Source organism: Myxocyprinus asiaticus, chromosome 16 (assembly GCF_019703515.2).
Source record: "Myxocyprinus asiaticus isolate MX2 ecotype Aquarium Trade chromosome 16, UBuf_Myxa_2, whole genome shotgun sequence".
NCBI classification, from domain to species: domain Eukaryota; kingdom Metazoa; phylum Chordata; class Actinopteri; order Cypriniformes; family Catostomidae; genus Myxocyprinus; species Myxocyprinus asiaticus.
Window position 1 is genome coordinate 9,288,296 of NC_059359.1, and position 16,269 is coordinate 9,304,564.

Consider the following 16,269-nt stretch of genomic DNA (forward strand, 5'->3'; position numbering starts at 1 on the left):
TCAACCACAGGTAAATCAGATGTTTGACACCGGGACTGAAAAATGTGCATAGACCTCTACCTACGGGCTTTTGCAGGCGGGAGTTGGATAAAACTTGAAAGTTGTGGGCGGGAGCGGGACAGAATCTTCTGGGCGTGAGCGGCAGCGGGTCTGAAAAACCTTTAGCGTAAACCCTTAAATGACCATAAAAGTGACCATTTAAACAGGTTTACAGCTCAAATAACAAACACATTTTAACAGAAGAATTAATGTAAGTCCTTTAAACCCTCCAAAAATTGGCTCCATTCACTTCCATTGTAAGTGCCTCACTGTAACCTCAATTTTTTTTTCTTTTTTTTTTTTTTTTTCGGATTTTCTCCCAATTTGGAATGCCCAATTCCCAATGTGCTTTTAAGTCCTTGTGGTCGCGTAGTGATTGGCCTCAGTCCGGGTGGCGGAGGACGAATCCCAGTTGCCTCTGCGTCTGAGACCATCAACCCGCACATCTTATCACGTGGCTTGTTGACCTGGCTGGAGTCACTCAGCACGCCCTGGGATTCGAACTAGTAAGCTAGCGAACTCCAGGGGTGGTAGCCAGCGTATTTTACCACTGAGCTACCCAGGCCCCCAGTCAGTTTTTGCTTTAAGGAAAATGGGGACAAGTCAAAATAATTTTTTGTGGTAGTCAACATAAAGCTGCAAAAACTGTTGATTAAGCTTGACATGTATTAAACCTGCAATATTCCAGAGCACTTTGCAAATACAGCACACCCCGAGTAGCCATTAGGACAAATGTGAGCCATATATTTTATTTACATATATGTTGTGTCTTGACATATTTCTTACTCCTAACAGTGGTGTTTAATTTCTATTACTAGTAAGGAGTAGTAATGTAACAGCAATGCCATTTTTTTTAAATTACAGTTACACTATATGAAGGCTGCATAAAGGTATTCATATTGCCTTGTAGTACACATTGTAATTCATTATCTTTTCATACTTATCGATTCATGGTTACAAATGGTATAATTAATTATAACACATTAATTCATTATAATATTTGGTGTTGGTCATGTCCTGTGTTATAATGCATTATATCATCTGAAGGTATATCCATGAATAGTTAACTATTATAGTATATTATAACTGTGGTTAACAATTGTTTGAGACCATATAACTGATTATAAGGTGTATTATAAAGCATTATGTATACATTGTAATGCATTAACAATATCTTTAATAATTTATTATATTTGCTCTTAGGATATTCGGGGGTCTGGTGCTAGACCTGAAGCGAAAAGCACAGTTTTACTGGAGCGACGTGCGGGACGCACTCAGCCTGCAGTGCTTGGCCTCCATTCTGTTCCTCTACTGTGCATGCATGTCGCCCGTCATCACCTTTGGAGGCCTTCTGGGGGAAGCCACCAAAAACAACATAGTGAGTCTGACAATTAGGCTTCGCTTTGCCAAGAAAGGGCTATGTAGCATTAATGCTCTTGGCAGACAATCTGAACCATTTTTAGATTCACTGCCTGGAATCATGAGGCTTAGACCTTTCTTATCACTTAAACGTAAAAATATTAATTTCTACTACAACAGAAGAAGTTTTATAACCTATCCCTCATTTTGCTTAACCCTTTTGTCTGTGTTTGTCTTAGAGTGCCATTGAGTCTCTGTTTGGAGCTTCCCTGACAGGTGTGGCCTTCTCTCTTTTTGCTGGTCAGCCACTTACTATTTTAGGCAGCACTGGGCCAGTTCTTGTTTTTGAGAAGATTCTTTTCAAGTTCTGCAGGTGAGAATGGAGCATCACTACATTCCTCACTCTGGCCCTCAGGCACTTGCTCTGACATTTTAGAACTTGCGCTGAGAAAATGGGACAATTTTGTGAATTGATTTTAAATCTTGATGCCTTCTACATTTTAAAGTATTGCTAGAACAATTTGTGAAACATTTAGAAAAAAAACTAGATGCATCTTTTTAAATGCAGGGTTAAATTTCTTCTAAGGTTCATATTTTAAATGACTGTAGCACCATCTACTGGTGTGAAAAAAGTTTGAGGAGTGCTCTCTAAACAAGAAGTTATGTTTGTAGACATTTTTAAGGTAAACATGGCCTTCAATAACCCAAAATCGTACTTTATAGTATAACGTGTTTTTGTGAGCCAGTGCAAATCTGAAAATACATAACTGCTTGGTTTCAAAACCAGGGTGGTGTTAATATAAATTTAGTTTATCAGATAAATGGATAAGGAATATGTTTCTGATTCTTATTGTATTTTGAACGTCACTAAAAAAATCGCTAAATATATCCTTTAGATGATATTTACATTTACATGCTTTTATTTTATCCAAAGTGATATATCTGTTTCTCTATCCTCAGTGACTACGGCCTCTCCTACCTCTCTCTGCGCACTAGCATCGGCCTGTGGACGGCCTTCTTATGCCTTGTGCTGGTTGCCACGGACGCCAGCTCTCTGGTGTGCTACATAACACGATTCACAGAGGAGGCCTTCGCTGCTCTCATCTGCATCATTTTCATCTATGAAGCATTGGAGAAACTTTTCTACCTAGGAGAGATGTACCCTTTCAACATGCACGACAATTTAGACAACCTCACCTTTTACACGTAAGGATCTGTATTTAACCCTGGTTATGTTGACTACACAATCGGATGCATCACATGTATTATTGGGCCTCTTCCATGTTGTTCATTGTAATATACAGTAAAAGGGCTGGACCAACAACCTCATGTTACAATACACATTATGATACATGCCTTTTGATTCAATACATCATGATATCATATTTGTATCATGATTTGTGCCATTAGCATTACCGAACAGAGAAAAATAAACAGGTTTCTCGAAGGAAAGATCTGTTTGAAAATTCTTTTAGCAGAAATTATTTTTATATCTGCAAAAATTGTACGCATCACCTTTAATGAAATGGTATCCCTTAAAGAAAAAGTGTGAGCCAGTATCTCTCATCACATGGGTATTCAGCAAGTGTGTAAATGTAGCTGTAACCCCACTGAGAAATGCTGGTTTTCAGGGTTGCCATTTATTTAAAAGTCTGAAGTATCGATGCAATGTCGTGAAAGATAGATTTGCAATTTAATGATCAATGTTTCGGTGCAGCACTGTAATGTAAAGGTGAATGAAACATGAACTAACTCAGCTTTTCTTGTTCCATTCTTTCTTTCTTTCAGGTGTAAGTGTTCACCTCCAGACAATACCACACAGGAGATGGTACAGTCTTGGAATCAGTCAGGGTTTACGTCGGACTCCATTAATTGGAGTGAGCTAGATGTGCCGGTAAGTTTTTCTGCTTTTCTGACTAAGATAACATGTTAACTTAAAGGATATGGTTAACATAGTTACACCTAATTTGACATTTTTAAGTGTTTTATTCTGGTATCGTTCTGGTCCGATTTAGAAAGACTGATCAGAAAAAAAGAACAGTTCTCTTTCATCAGTATATGGTGGAGAAATTATCAGCAAATGTATTAATAAATCAAATCCAGATTTTCAGTCTTTGTTTAGTGGAATTTAAAAATCCTCAAAGCTCAACATGTTTGAAATATCACCTATGAACAAAACACGTCTTAAGTCTTAATGTTAATGAAAATACCGCTAGAGGACTTCTTTAAATCTGAATGCATTAAATTTTTTTATAAATTTTTTTTATCCCCTTTTCTCCCCAATTTTGGAATGCCCAATTCCCACTACTTACTAGGTCCTCGTGGTGGCGCGGTTACTCACCTCAATCCGTGTGGTGGAGGACAAGTCTCAGTTGCCTACGCTTCTGAGACAGTCAATCCATGCATTTTATTACGTGGCTCGGTGTGCATGACACCGCGGAGACTCGCAGCATGTGGAGGCTCACGCTACCCTCCGCGATCCACGCGCCCCATTGAGAGCAAGAACCACTTAATTGCGACCATGAGGAGGTTACCCCATGTGACTCTACCCTCCCTAGCAACCGGGCCAATTTGGTTGCTTAGGAGACCTGGCTGGTGTCACTCAGCACACCCTGGATTCGAACTCGTGACTCCAGGGGTGGTAGTCAGCATCAATACTCGCTGAGCTACCCAGGCCCCCTGAATGCATTATATTTTAAAGGAAAGAAATATTTTTGTGGCAGATTTTGGCAATTTCAAAAATTGAAATTATTCAACTTTATTTAGACTGATTTTTTTTTTTTTTTTTTGCAGAGTCTCAGAACGCAGGTGTCCTGACATGCGTTTTAAAGTAAAAAATAAATAAATCTTGAAACGGCATTTAAAAATGTGGCACTCCTGTGCAAGACGCTGGAAAAACAGCAAGAAACGGTGCAGTGCTCAAAGATGTCCATCTAGTGCATGATTACAAAGAAAAACAATTGAACGGACAAAATGTGTCTGTGTTAACAGTCCCTTAAATGTATACATATACATAGATTCGTAAAAAAAATTTCACCTTTCTGTTCTCTCCCTTTCTTTTTCTCTCTCTTATTAAAGATGTGCAAAGCACTCCATGGCGAGTTTGTGGGTCCTGCTTGTGGTCTTCATGGACCGTACATACCTGATGTGTTGTTCTGGTCTGTCATTCTCTTTTTCACCACCTTTTTCCTGTCGTCTTTCTTAAAGCAGTTTAAGACCAAGAATTATTTTCCCACTAAGGTAAGTGGATTCACCCCTCTGACTGTGCACATTCTGATACAGTGTTGTTTTACTCTGACATTTAGTGTCTTTTCTCCACAGGTCCGCTCTTCCGTCAGTGACTTTGCTGTTTTTCTGACCATAATGATCATGGTCTTGGTTGATTACTTGGTGGGTGTCCCCTCTCCTAAACTACACGTCCCAGACACCTTTGAGGTACTGAAATGCTTATTTTAATTTTTAGTTTGCTTTTGTTTATCTAAATCTGATGATTTAATTAACTCCATAAAGTCAACTTGTTTGGTTGGTTTTAGGGGTTTTGGACTTGGAAACTTTGTGTCCACTCCACCCATTTTGTCCAATGTTTATTTTTACAAAAGATGAGATTTTTCAGAGCAGTTACTTGTGTAGCTACATATCACCAAAAGAGCTTTTATGATCACCATATCATAATGTAATTGGTGGTTTATTTTTACTTCAAAAGAAAGTTGACCATTTCTCCTCCAGAGTGTTTTGCTTACTCTGAACCACACCGTTTATTTTATCTGTTAGCTTTTTGACTATTAATTTGACCCTTTCTGGTGCCACATGCTTTAGTTTTACTCAAGTAATCTTTATCAGTAGTAATGCATTATACTCCCCTTACAAAGCCACAGAAAAAACTAAAACAGTACACCAACACTGAAACATTTTGTCCATCCAAATGTAGATTATAAAAACTATCTCACTTGTTATTTTTTATTTTATTTGTATTTATTTATTTATTTATTTATTTATTTTTAAATATGAGCATAGTTGAGCCAAATTCATCTGTCACAGGACAGATCATAGTCTTAACAATTTTGGTTATAACTCAGTTTTGACAAAATGTGTAGTTACTGGGTTTTACTTTTGCAGGACAGGATACTGTACAAAAGGTGTATGTTTGCTCAAAACTGCTTTTTTTTAAGTGACTGAGTATGTCATCATAAATTAAATGTAACATACAATTTAAATGTCATACAAAACAGTTTGAAAGTGTTTTTGTAAATTGTTGTCTTCTGTACCATAGCCCACCTCCAAGAATCGGGGCTGGCTGATCTCACCTCTGGGTGACAACCCCACATGGACCTTACTAGCGGCAGCTATTCCTGCCCTTTTGTGCACCATCCTGATCTTCATGGATCAACAGATCACTGCCGTCATCATTAACCGCAAAGAACACAAACTCAAGGTCAGTTTGATACCTGATCCAGTCTACCAGAGCAGTGCGGCATTCCTGGTGCTCATGATTGTGTTCTCATGCAGAAAGGCTGCGGTTATCACCTTGACCTTTTGGTGGTGGCAGTGATGCTTGGTGTGTGTTCTGTGATGGGATTGCCCTGGTTTGTCGCTGCCACCGTCCTATCCATCTCTCACGTCAACAGTTTAAAGGTGGAGTCAGAGTGCTCGGCACCAGGAGAGCAGCCTAAATTCCTGGGCATCCGTGAGCAGAGAGTCACTGGTCTCATGATTTTTGTCCTTATGGGTCTATCTGTCTTTATGACATCTATTCTAAAGGTAAGAGAGCATCTTAAAATGGCCCCAGAGTCTTTCATTGCATAATAGAGAGTAAGCCCAGAGACATACTTTATGCAAGTACGCAAATGCTTGGCCAATGCATTGCAAGTGCACTGTCCCGTACACACTTAATGTGCATTCTTATTTTACTGTGGCGGTAATAATTACCCTCAGTATCATTATCAAATGCCATTAAACCAAATAAAGATGTTTATAAGATCTAAATTGCTCAGCAGGATTCTTGTCTAACTGTTGCTCCACAGTAGAAAGATAAAACTGACTGTAGAAGAAGGCAGTTTACGCTAATGCCAGCTATAGGGCCCCTTGGGGCAACACTGAGAATGTAACACATACTTGTATTGCATTACAACATGATTGAGCTAGAAGCATCTGCATTCACAGACTTAATTAGAGTATATTTTGGCCCTAATAGTGCACTTTTTAAAAAATGTGTTTCTTCAATTGCCCCTCAGTTTATACCAATGCCCGTGTTATATGGAGTGTTTCTCTACATGGGTGTGTCCTCTCTCAAAGGCATACAAGTAAGTGTATTTTATTTTCAGAAATAATTATTTTTCATACAATCAGCTCAAACTAAGGATGTAAAATGTACCAGCTTTGAGATGCACAACATGTTTTTGTATTCATTGTACTATAGTTCTTTGACCGGATTAAGCTGTTTGGCATGCCTGCCAAACACCAGCCTGACCTGATATACCTGAGATATGTTCCACTGTGGAAGGTTCACATATTCACGTTAGTTCAACTCACCTGCCTGGTGCTGCTGTGGGTCATCAAAGTGTCTGCTGCCGCTGTGGTCTTCCCTATGATGGTATACTTAAAATTTAGCATTTTACGAATAAAATATGATCTCACTTACTCATTTATTACATTTAAAAATAGAAAATTATTTTGTTCCAGGCTGTGAGATTCTAGTGATAATTATCCATAGTTTGATGTAGTTTTATTAGTGTCTTTTACCTTTGCTTTCTCTAGGTTCTTGCTCTGGTGTTTGTGCGGAAGCTTCTAGATTTCTGCTTCACAAAGAGGGAGCTCAGCTGGTTGGATGACCTAATGCCAGAAAGCAAGAAGAAAAAGGAGGATGACAAAAAGAAAAAAGCAAAAGAGGTATTTTTGTTTTGTGGTGGTGTTTTTTTTATTAGAATATTGCACACTGAAACCTTACTGTACTGAAACCTTACTGTACCTCTTCAAATGAATTACTTAATATCTCAATATGCTTTGTTTTACTTATCTTGTTCATTAAAAGGCCAACTATAACTATGTTTCTTTTGTACTTATGATGTTACATATTGCATTTTAAATATAATTAATGTAATTTAAATAAAAAAAAATTATATCATAATTTGGGCTGAAATATTTAACAGGTACAATTATGTGATTAATAGTTGACTGTTAACTGTCAACTGAAACTACGCAATTAATGCTGTATCCGTGACCAGTTTTTAATTACAGCATGTCCACTGATTTTATGGCATGTATACATATATTTGTATCAAAGATTTATACCTGTACAAATTTGTCTAACTAACTCTATCCGCAAAAAAACATTTTAACATGTACATATTTTAATAATGAAAATAAATGATGACTAACTAATTTCTTGCAAGTTATTTGAGACAAAGTATGAAGTAAATATATATATATAATTATATTGATATAGATACACCGATCAACCACAACATTAAAATCACCTGCCTAATATTGTGTAGGTCCCCCTTGTGCTGCCAAAACAGCACCAACCCGCATCTCAGAATAGCATTCTGAGATTATATTCTTCTCACCACAATTGTACAGAGTGGTTATCTGAGTTAACATAGACTTTGTCAGTTCAAACCAGTCTGGCCATTCTCTGTTGACCTCTCTCATCAACAAGCCGTTTCCATCTGCAGAACTGCCGCTCACTGGATGTTTTTTGTTTTTGGCACCATTCTGAGTAAATTCTAGAGACTGTTGTGTGTGAAAATCCCAGGAGATCAGCAGTTACAGAAATACTCAAACCAGCCCGTCTGGCACCAACAATCATGCCATGGTCCAAATCACTGAGATCACATTTTTTCCCCATTCTGATGGTTGATGTGAACATTGACTGAAGCTCCTGACCCGTATCTGCCTGATTTTATGCACTGCACTGCTGCCACATGATTGGCTGATTAGATAATCACATGGCATGATTGTTGGTGCCAGATGGGCTGGTTTGATTATTTCTGTAACTGCTGATCTCCTGGGATTTTCATGCACAACAGTCTCTAGAATTTACTCCGAATGGTGCCAAAAACAAAAAACATCCAGTGAGCGGCAGTTCTGTGAACGGAAATGCCTTGTTGATGAGAGAGGTCAACAGAGAATGGCCAGACTGGTTCGAACAGACAAAGTCTAGAGTAACTCAGATAACCGCTCTGTACAATTGTGGTGAGAAGTATAGCATCTCAGAATGCTATTCTGAGATGCGAGTTGGCGCTGTTTTGGTGGCATGAGGGGGACCTACACAATATTAGGTGGGTGGTTTTGATGTTGTGGCTGATCGGTGTGTGTGTGTATATATATATGTGTGTGTATATATATATATATATATATATATATATATATATATATATATATATATATGTGTGTGTGTATATATATATATATATATATATATATATATATATATATATATATATATATATATATACACACACACACACAATATATATATATATTGTCAGAACTGAGATAATGGTGGAATATATTTCAACAAAAATGTTTCAATATTTGTCTACCCAGGAAGCACAGCGCATGATGGAGGCAGAAGGCATAGAGATCCCTTATGATGGTGGTGATCACCTGGACATCCCTGTGAAAGCTCTAAAAGTCAGGTTGGCGATATAGTTCATAGGTCAAAAAATACTTCAAAGTGGTTTAATTTTTACAATGAATGCATTTATTTGTGCTCTTTTCCTTTAAATGCATTGTGTTGGTCTTTGCCCATTCAAGAACCTATTCAGTAAGTTTATCTGACCTGTTTCTCTCGAGACAGATCTGACAGCATAGCCTCTGGCACCTCAAACGAGGAAGACACGAGTGGAGTGGTTGGTCTTTTGTTTACTCGCAGGCCTGCTTGTATTCTGGTTACTGCATATTCCTTCTTTATCGCTTTTGGTGTTAATTATCACTTACGTTTGATTAACGCAGAGAAATTTTATTGTAACATGGCCGTCCTCATCACGGTGTGAGTGCATAGTTCCGAGCCTCTAAATAATCTTCCTCTGACAACTTGCTTATGAATGAGCATTGGACTACAGTAGTGGGAAACTACAGATACATCTCATCTCATTTTATGCTTGTTGGTCATGGTTTACTTCGGACACATTGTAATTAACATTCCATGTGTTAACCAATGTAAATCAGTGCTCTGCAATATCTATAAAAAGTCCAACAAATTAACCAGGGCTATCTCTTTTGCAGACAGCTATTCCTTTGACCAAAATCCCTTTGTTAGAATTCACATTTAGGTTTTGAGCATTTTACATTTGACTTCTGTTAGAGGGATTTGCCAACGCTTGTGTGGACCTTTTCCCATGCACATCATTAGATGCTTGAATTTAGAACAGCACCGACTTCCATTTGACATATAAATGACATTCAAATTATCTCACTCAAATAAAACATTTAAATTTACGCTTTGTGGTGAATGTAATCCACATTATTAATTAATTAGCGGTTAAAGCGGTTTGCATGCAAGCATCACTGGCTTTGGATCAGAGAAATGTCTATCTCTGCTTCTCAAAGCTAATATCTCTTTGCTTCTAATCTGCTATGGGAACACACAACAAATGACAAAATGAGATTAATCAGTGAAGTATGATTATGATAATGAGTTTCATTATCTCTCAAAAGTATGCACAATGATTATGTGCAATTTAGCTCAATTGGTCAAATACATTTTTAAACCTAGTATTGCTAGAAGTTGCCCTGTGAACATTGACTTTGCTTAGAGAGTCACCAGTCTAAGAATTTGGACAGATTTTGTCTGGGAAGGTGACCCATTTAAATGTTTTTAGTGACCTTACTTCATCTTAGAGCAGCTAAGAAAATACGATTCGAGGAGGCCAACTGATGCCTAGTTCTAAGCAATCAGAGAACTGTTATGACTGTTGGTAAAAGTGACTCAATCAAAGATGCATTGATTATTAACACAACAGGGAACATTTGAACAAATTGTCCTTGAGGAGTCCAAAGTAGGAGAACACCCTTTTCCATAAAAACATCATCACAACAGCAACATTAAAACTGCATTAATCATTCTAAATTTGCTAGCTCTCAAATAACATGCAGGGTTTGCACTGAGAAGATTTGCCTTTGGTAAATGTGATATGATTATCATGCTTTATTAATCAAGTGGCCATCAAGCACTGTGCTGGTGATCAGAAAGAGAGTAAAGAGTGTGTTCAAGTCTGGGGAATAGTTTGCATATGTGACCAGCTGTAAGTGCTCTGGTGTGTCTTTTCTGCAGCATTGACCCCTCTGTGGTTAACATATCTGATGAGATGGCCAAAACTGCTGTGTGGAAAGCTGTTGCCATGAACTCTGACAGTGCCAAAGTATTGAAACCTAGTGCAAGGTAGCTATTGTTCCTCTAACCTCATGCTTGTTTTTTAAAGCTCTTCTTACATAATAATACTCTTACTTTCACACAGTGTCGGCTGTTCTTCTTTCCTCATTTTCATTCTTTCCTCTAATTGCATGCATGCACAGCCTGTTTTCCTGTATTGATGTAATGCTATATGGTTGCATTATATGTTTTAAAACAGTTAAGGCCTATTCACGTCCAGATTTTCAGCAATAAAAGAATGCTCAGCACAATTTTAAGGAATAATAACTGAGGGAATTAAAGTTTTAGTTTTGTAAAGACATTTATAGGTAGGCACCATTTACATTTGTTAGCAAAACTAATTTCAAGCATTTAACACACAAGCTTTTTAGATCAAAGAGTTTTTAATATCATGAGAAACACAATCTTGACTGAATTTATATGTTGTGAATATATGCACTCACTGAACACTTTATTAGTAACACCTGTACACCTATTTATTATTGTGATTATCTAATCAGCCAATCGTGTGGCAGCAGTGCAATGCATAAAATCAGGCAAATATGGGCCAGGAGCTTCAGTTACTGTTCTTATCAACCTTCAGATAATGGTTGGAAAAAAATGTGATCTCAGATTTTGACTGTGGCAAGATTGTTGGTGCCAGATGGGCTGGTTTAAGTATTTCTGTAACTGCTGATCTCCTGGGATTTTCACACACAACAGTCTCTAGAGTTTATTCAGAATGGTGCCAAAAACACAAAAAACATCCAGTTAGCGGCAGTTCTCCAGACGGATTGATGAGAGAGGTCAACAGAGAATGGCCAGACTGGTTCGAGCTGACAGTAAGGCTACAGTAACTCAGATAACCACTCTGTACAATTGTAATGAGCAGAGTAGCATCTCAGAATGCACAACATGTCGAACCTTGAGGCGGATGAGCTACAAAAGCAGAAGACCACATTGGGTTTCAATCCTGTCAGCCAAGAAAGCTGAGGCTGCAGTGGGCACAGGCTCACCATAACTGGACAGTTGAAGAATGGAAAAACGTAGGCTGGTCTGATGAATCTCGATTTCTGCTGAGACACACAGATGGTAGGGTCAGAATTTGACACCAACAGCATGAATCCATGGACCCAACCTGCCTTGTGTCAGCAGTCCAGGCTTATGGTGGTGGCATAATGGTGTGGGGAATGCTCTCTTGGCACACTTTGGGCCGGCCCGTTAATACCAATCAGTCATCGCATCGTACCAATCATTAAATGCCACAGCCTATTTAAGTGTTGTTGCTGGCTCACTATGTGCATCCTTTCATGGCCTCAATTTACCCATCTTCTAATGGCTACTTCCAGCATGATAATGCATCATGTCACAAAGCACAAGTTGTGTCAAACTGGTTTCATGAACATGACAATGAGTTCACTGTTTTTCAGTGGCCTTCCCAGTCACCAGATCTGAATCCAATAGAACACCTTTAGGATGTGGTAGAACTGGAGATTCACAGCATGAATGTGCAGCTGACAAATCTGCAGAAATTGCATATTGCAATCATGTCATCATGGACCAGAATCTCAAAGGAATGTTTCCAACATCTTGTTGAATCCACGCCATGAAGAATTGAGGCTGTTTTGAGTGCAAAGGGAGGCCCTAACCTGTATTATTTTAGTGGTCTTAATAAAGTGCACAGTGAGTGTATGTACATTCTGAAGTGTACTCAGTTACCAAAATATCCATCCCTACCAGGATGCAACACTTTGATATACACAGTAGCCAGGTTAACAGGTCGTTCACGTTCTAGCTGTTACTGTATCATTCAGGTATTATTTAATTAATTTAGGTATCCAAACTTTTTTCAAAGAATGATGAAAATTTGGCAATGTATTCGGTATGAATTGTTAGCGAATATTTTGTACGTTTATGTTGTGTAGTCGACTTAGTGTGAACAGGCCTTTATGCTGTTTAAAAATTATTGTTGTTCACAGAATGTCTGTGAAAAAAGTGTTTTGGTTGGTTCAATTGCTTTGATTATGTCTGATGTTTGGCTTTCTTTGATTTCATCCTCTAATGCAAGAGTTTTCAACCTTTACAGACCCAGGAACCCTCCACCCAGACTCTCACCCAACCCAGGGACCCCCAAAATAAAAAAAGCTAGATTGTCTCGGTAAAACTTTATAATAACTTGCATTAAGAACATTAACTATCATTATTCAATTATGTAATGTTTAAATTGTTAGTTAATGTTCGTTCAAATGTCATGAAAATTTTAAAAGACAATTCTTCTCCACACACCCACTGCAGTACCTTCATGGACCCCCAGTGGTTCCTGGTTGAAAACCCTGCCTCTATATATATGCTGCTTGTATTGTGATAATAGCATCTGGGGAAATTCTGCGATGCAACAGTTTTGAGTAAATGTTTTCCTTCATCTGTTTTTTTTTTTTTTTTTTTTTTACAGTGAAGAGAAGAGAACTAGTATTAAGATCAATGTGGAAGATGAGCAGGGAGAGAAATTTGTGGATGCAGAGACATCATTATGAGTAACGTGCATGGAGCACTCGCTGTGGACACATAGGGCCCTCCCTTGAGTCCACTAATCTGTAAAAGTGTTGCTCTGTTCTATGTGCCCTACCAACCAAATCAAGCCAAAGGTAGACATGCTAATAGAGGTCTGAGAAATGAGTTCAAAGTACAGTGTATGTACCTTTTTATTTTGATAGCTTACAAAAAAATCCCTTTTTTATTTTGTACCATTTGTTTTTAATATGAATACTATGTTTTCAGGCATAGGGTATATAATGAGAAACCCAGGCGCTTAGATTTCATATTTTATTTTATTGTTTTCAATATAGATCTAAAGACAGAAAGTCTAAAACAATTAGTGTTACACATACAATGCTGTTTCTGATGGTACCATGATTTTCAGACATCTTATAAGATATATTTATTTACCAGTACATTAAAATGCTATTTGTTGCAGAGTGCTGCTTTTTAGAGGAGCAATCGCACATATGAGAAAATGTGCAAAGGTTTTGGCTTTCCAAACTGTTTTTGGATTCTTTGGATGTCACATGAAGGACATATTAAACCCTAATGCAAAGTTAATTCTTTACCATATTAAATATGATTATTTTGTAATAGTAGAACCTTTATTCCCACTGAAGGTCTGTCAGAATACTTGAAGAATTAAATAAGAGATATAAAAATACTATATTAAAACAAAGATGAAAAAACATACTCTGGTGAGAAGAATACAAGTCAGAATAGAACAAGAACAAATTAAAATAAGTTAAATCAATTCTTGCAGGCACTCTGAAAATAAATAGCAGCTATGTTAGTATTGTTGCCGAAATATTTGAGCAATGTAAATTACAAAGCAGATTGTGTTACAGAGCTAAGCAATATTAGTTGTCCCCCATGTTTTCACGTGTTTACATTATTTCATTTTTTTAGTGTTATGACGTAGAATTTTGTATTGTTAGTTATTTTGATTTTTACAATGTGTTGAGCAATTAATTTATTAACTGTCATTTAATGGTCAAGTTCACCGAGGCGATAGGGCAGAAGGATTGCTGCAGTGTTGTTGGCCTGTCATGTTTTCCTTTTCTTTCCTGTTACTGGTGTTAATGTGCACTTTAGGGAGGCTTACCATACTGCTGTAGGTCTGAAAACACCTTATTTATCTACTTTAGAGCAGTCTCAGGAATCTCATTTTTTGGACTCTTTCCCCATACCACTCTTTCTACCTTACCATGTATTTTAGTTTTCTCTTCAGTGCTTTAAGAACAATTGTCTGCCGCCTTCCTTTTCCTTTTATGAGCAATTTGAATGCTTGCCTTTTAATTTTCACTGAACGGAGAAAATAGCAGTCCCTCTCTATCGCCTCTTTTTATGCCATTTTGTTGATGCAGAAAAACATTTTGAAAGGCTACAGATATTGAAGATGTTTTTTGCAATATTTATAATAATCCAAAAGAGCAATTGTCAAAAAATTTTATCTTATGATTATTTTTTATCTTAATCTATACTTTTGAACTGGTTTGGCAGCGGAGTTTGTCCTCAGCCAGGTGTAGTTAATTTAAAATGCATAGCATTTACTTAGCTGACATTGATTGCAAATTTGTAAGCAGACAAACTGCCCTTACGCTCTTAAATTTATGCAGTAAGACAGAACTTCTGCAATCCCACTATTAAAATGAAATACCTCTGACTATTAGGTGTAAAAGCACTCTGACTGACTTGTAAATCAGTATGTTAATTCTGTACTCTTTCACTCTTGCAGCGAGTTGCATGTTAATGTTTGGAGTCTTTGTGAGTAGGGAATAATATTGTGAAGCAAATCCAGAAGACAGCGTTCCATTTGATATTGCGCTAGTATCTTCCATTTAGCCCCTTATTAGGACTCTGAACAAGTATTGCTGTGGTAGTGTTTTGAGCTTCCATCTGCACAATGTAAATGTCTTGTATCAAAATAAACTCTTCATTGTTTCAGCCCAGTTCAGACAGGCATTTCCCAAGTGAACTGGCCAAATCAAGATTGAAAAAAAATATGTAGGAGATACTGTAAGTTTTGAATTTGTACAATGAATTTGTTTATTAAAAAAGAAAAAAAGGTATTATTACCAACAGTTTGGTTGCACTGATTTTTGGCCACAATGACAAAAATGAGACGTTCACCTCAGGGATGCAAAAGGTGATGCAAATGTCATAGATGGTCAGTTTCCTGAGATTTTTCCTCAGACAAAGTGCCTATTTCAGGTAATTTTAATGATTAAAATGTAGCAAAATATGTAACTATTCAATTTTCTTCAGAAATAAAGGGCATTTTGCATGAATACAAAGAAGACTGAGCAGGTGGATCCAAGAAATATTAGATCGGAGCTTGAAATCAGCCACGACTCCGACAGACTTCTAGGTTGTCTCTTTAACCTCCTGAAACCCTGTTTTCACATGAATGGACATCACATTTAGCTTCGCTATAGGCTATGTATAATTTAATTTCATTTAAACAGACTGATCTCCGTTCAGGAGACTCTAAGCTGTCATTAAAGGGTTAAACTTTGGAGGCACAAGTCATGTGACAAAACAACATGGCGGCGATCTCAGCTGAGTTTGTCTTTGGTAGAAACTGCAACAAAAGTACATCTGGTGGTTTTTCTGGTATTACGTTTTTTTTTACATTAAAACCTGTTTGAGTCAAAAGAGTAGTCTTTAGTTTCATCCGATATGCCATTTTAAAAATGTCATCAGTTTATCACGAAACGGCACGCTGTTAAACACAGTGAACACATATGTGGACTATAGGCTCATTTTCCTTAAAATATCCTATATTCGCTGTGCATTATCACATTGAGAATCAATGGGTTCATTTAAAAGCTGGTAAATGTTGCTTTCAGAGGCTGTATAAGGAGTTAGGGTGAAAATAAGGTGCATTTCAAACTGTTCTGAGACCATTGCATGCAGACAGCACACTGGAGATTAAGTCATTCCCTACTTAGGGAGCATCCTATACCTTATAGCTTTCC

The 16,269-nt window shown here is 37.5% G+C and overlaps 1 protein-coding gene across 9 annotated transcripts in view; it reads left to right on the forward strand.

The window, feature by feature from the left end:
- Positions 1-16,269, forward strand: part of LOC127454186 (sodium bicarbonate cotransporter 3-like) — a 249,611-nt gene that overhangs the window by 50,124 nt on the left and 183,218 nt on the right. For 4 of the 9 annotated variants that reach the window (XM_051721203.1, XM_051721202.1, XM_051721204.1 and 1 more), the window contains 15 exons: positions 1,243-1,417; positions 1,638-1,771; positions 2,359-2,604; positions 3,187-3,292; positions 4,477-4,638; positions 4,720-4,833; positions 5,669-5,830; positions 5,905-6,156; positions 6,630-6,698; positions 6,815-6,988; positions 7,153-7,284; positions 8,944-9,035; positions 10,673-10,780; positions 12,837-12,908; positions 13,203-15,372. In XM_051721203.1, coding sequence (XP_051577163.1) covers positions 1,243-1,417; positions 1,638-1,771; positions 2,359-2,604; positions 3,187-3,292; positions 4,477-4,638; positions 4,720-4,833; positions 5,669-5,830; positions 5,905-6,156; positions 6,630-6,698; positions 6,815-6,988; positions 7,153-7,284; positions 8,944-9,035; positions 10,673-10,780; positions 12,837-12,908; positions 13,203-13,284 — 2,080 coding nt within the window. In that variant the 3' untranslated portion in view covers positions 13,285-15,372. Of the gene's footprint in view, positions 1-1,242; positions 1,418-1,637; positions 1,772-2,358; positions 2,605-3,186; positions 3,293-4,476; positions 4,639-4,719; positions 4,834-5,668; positions 5,831-5,904; positions 6,157-6,629; positions 6,699-6,814; positions 6,989-7,152; positions 7,285-8,943; positions 9,036-9,196; positions 9,249-10,672; positions 10,781-12,836; positions 12,909-13,202; positions 15,373-16,269 lie in introns of those variants that run through there. The other 5 variants (XM_051721208.1, XM_051721206.1, XM_051721209.1 and 2 more) reach the window with 3 other exon arrangements.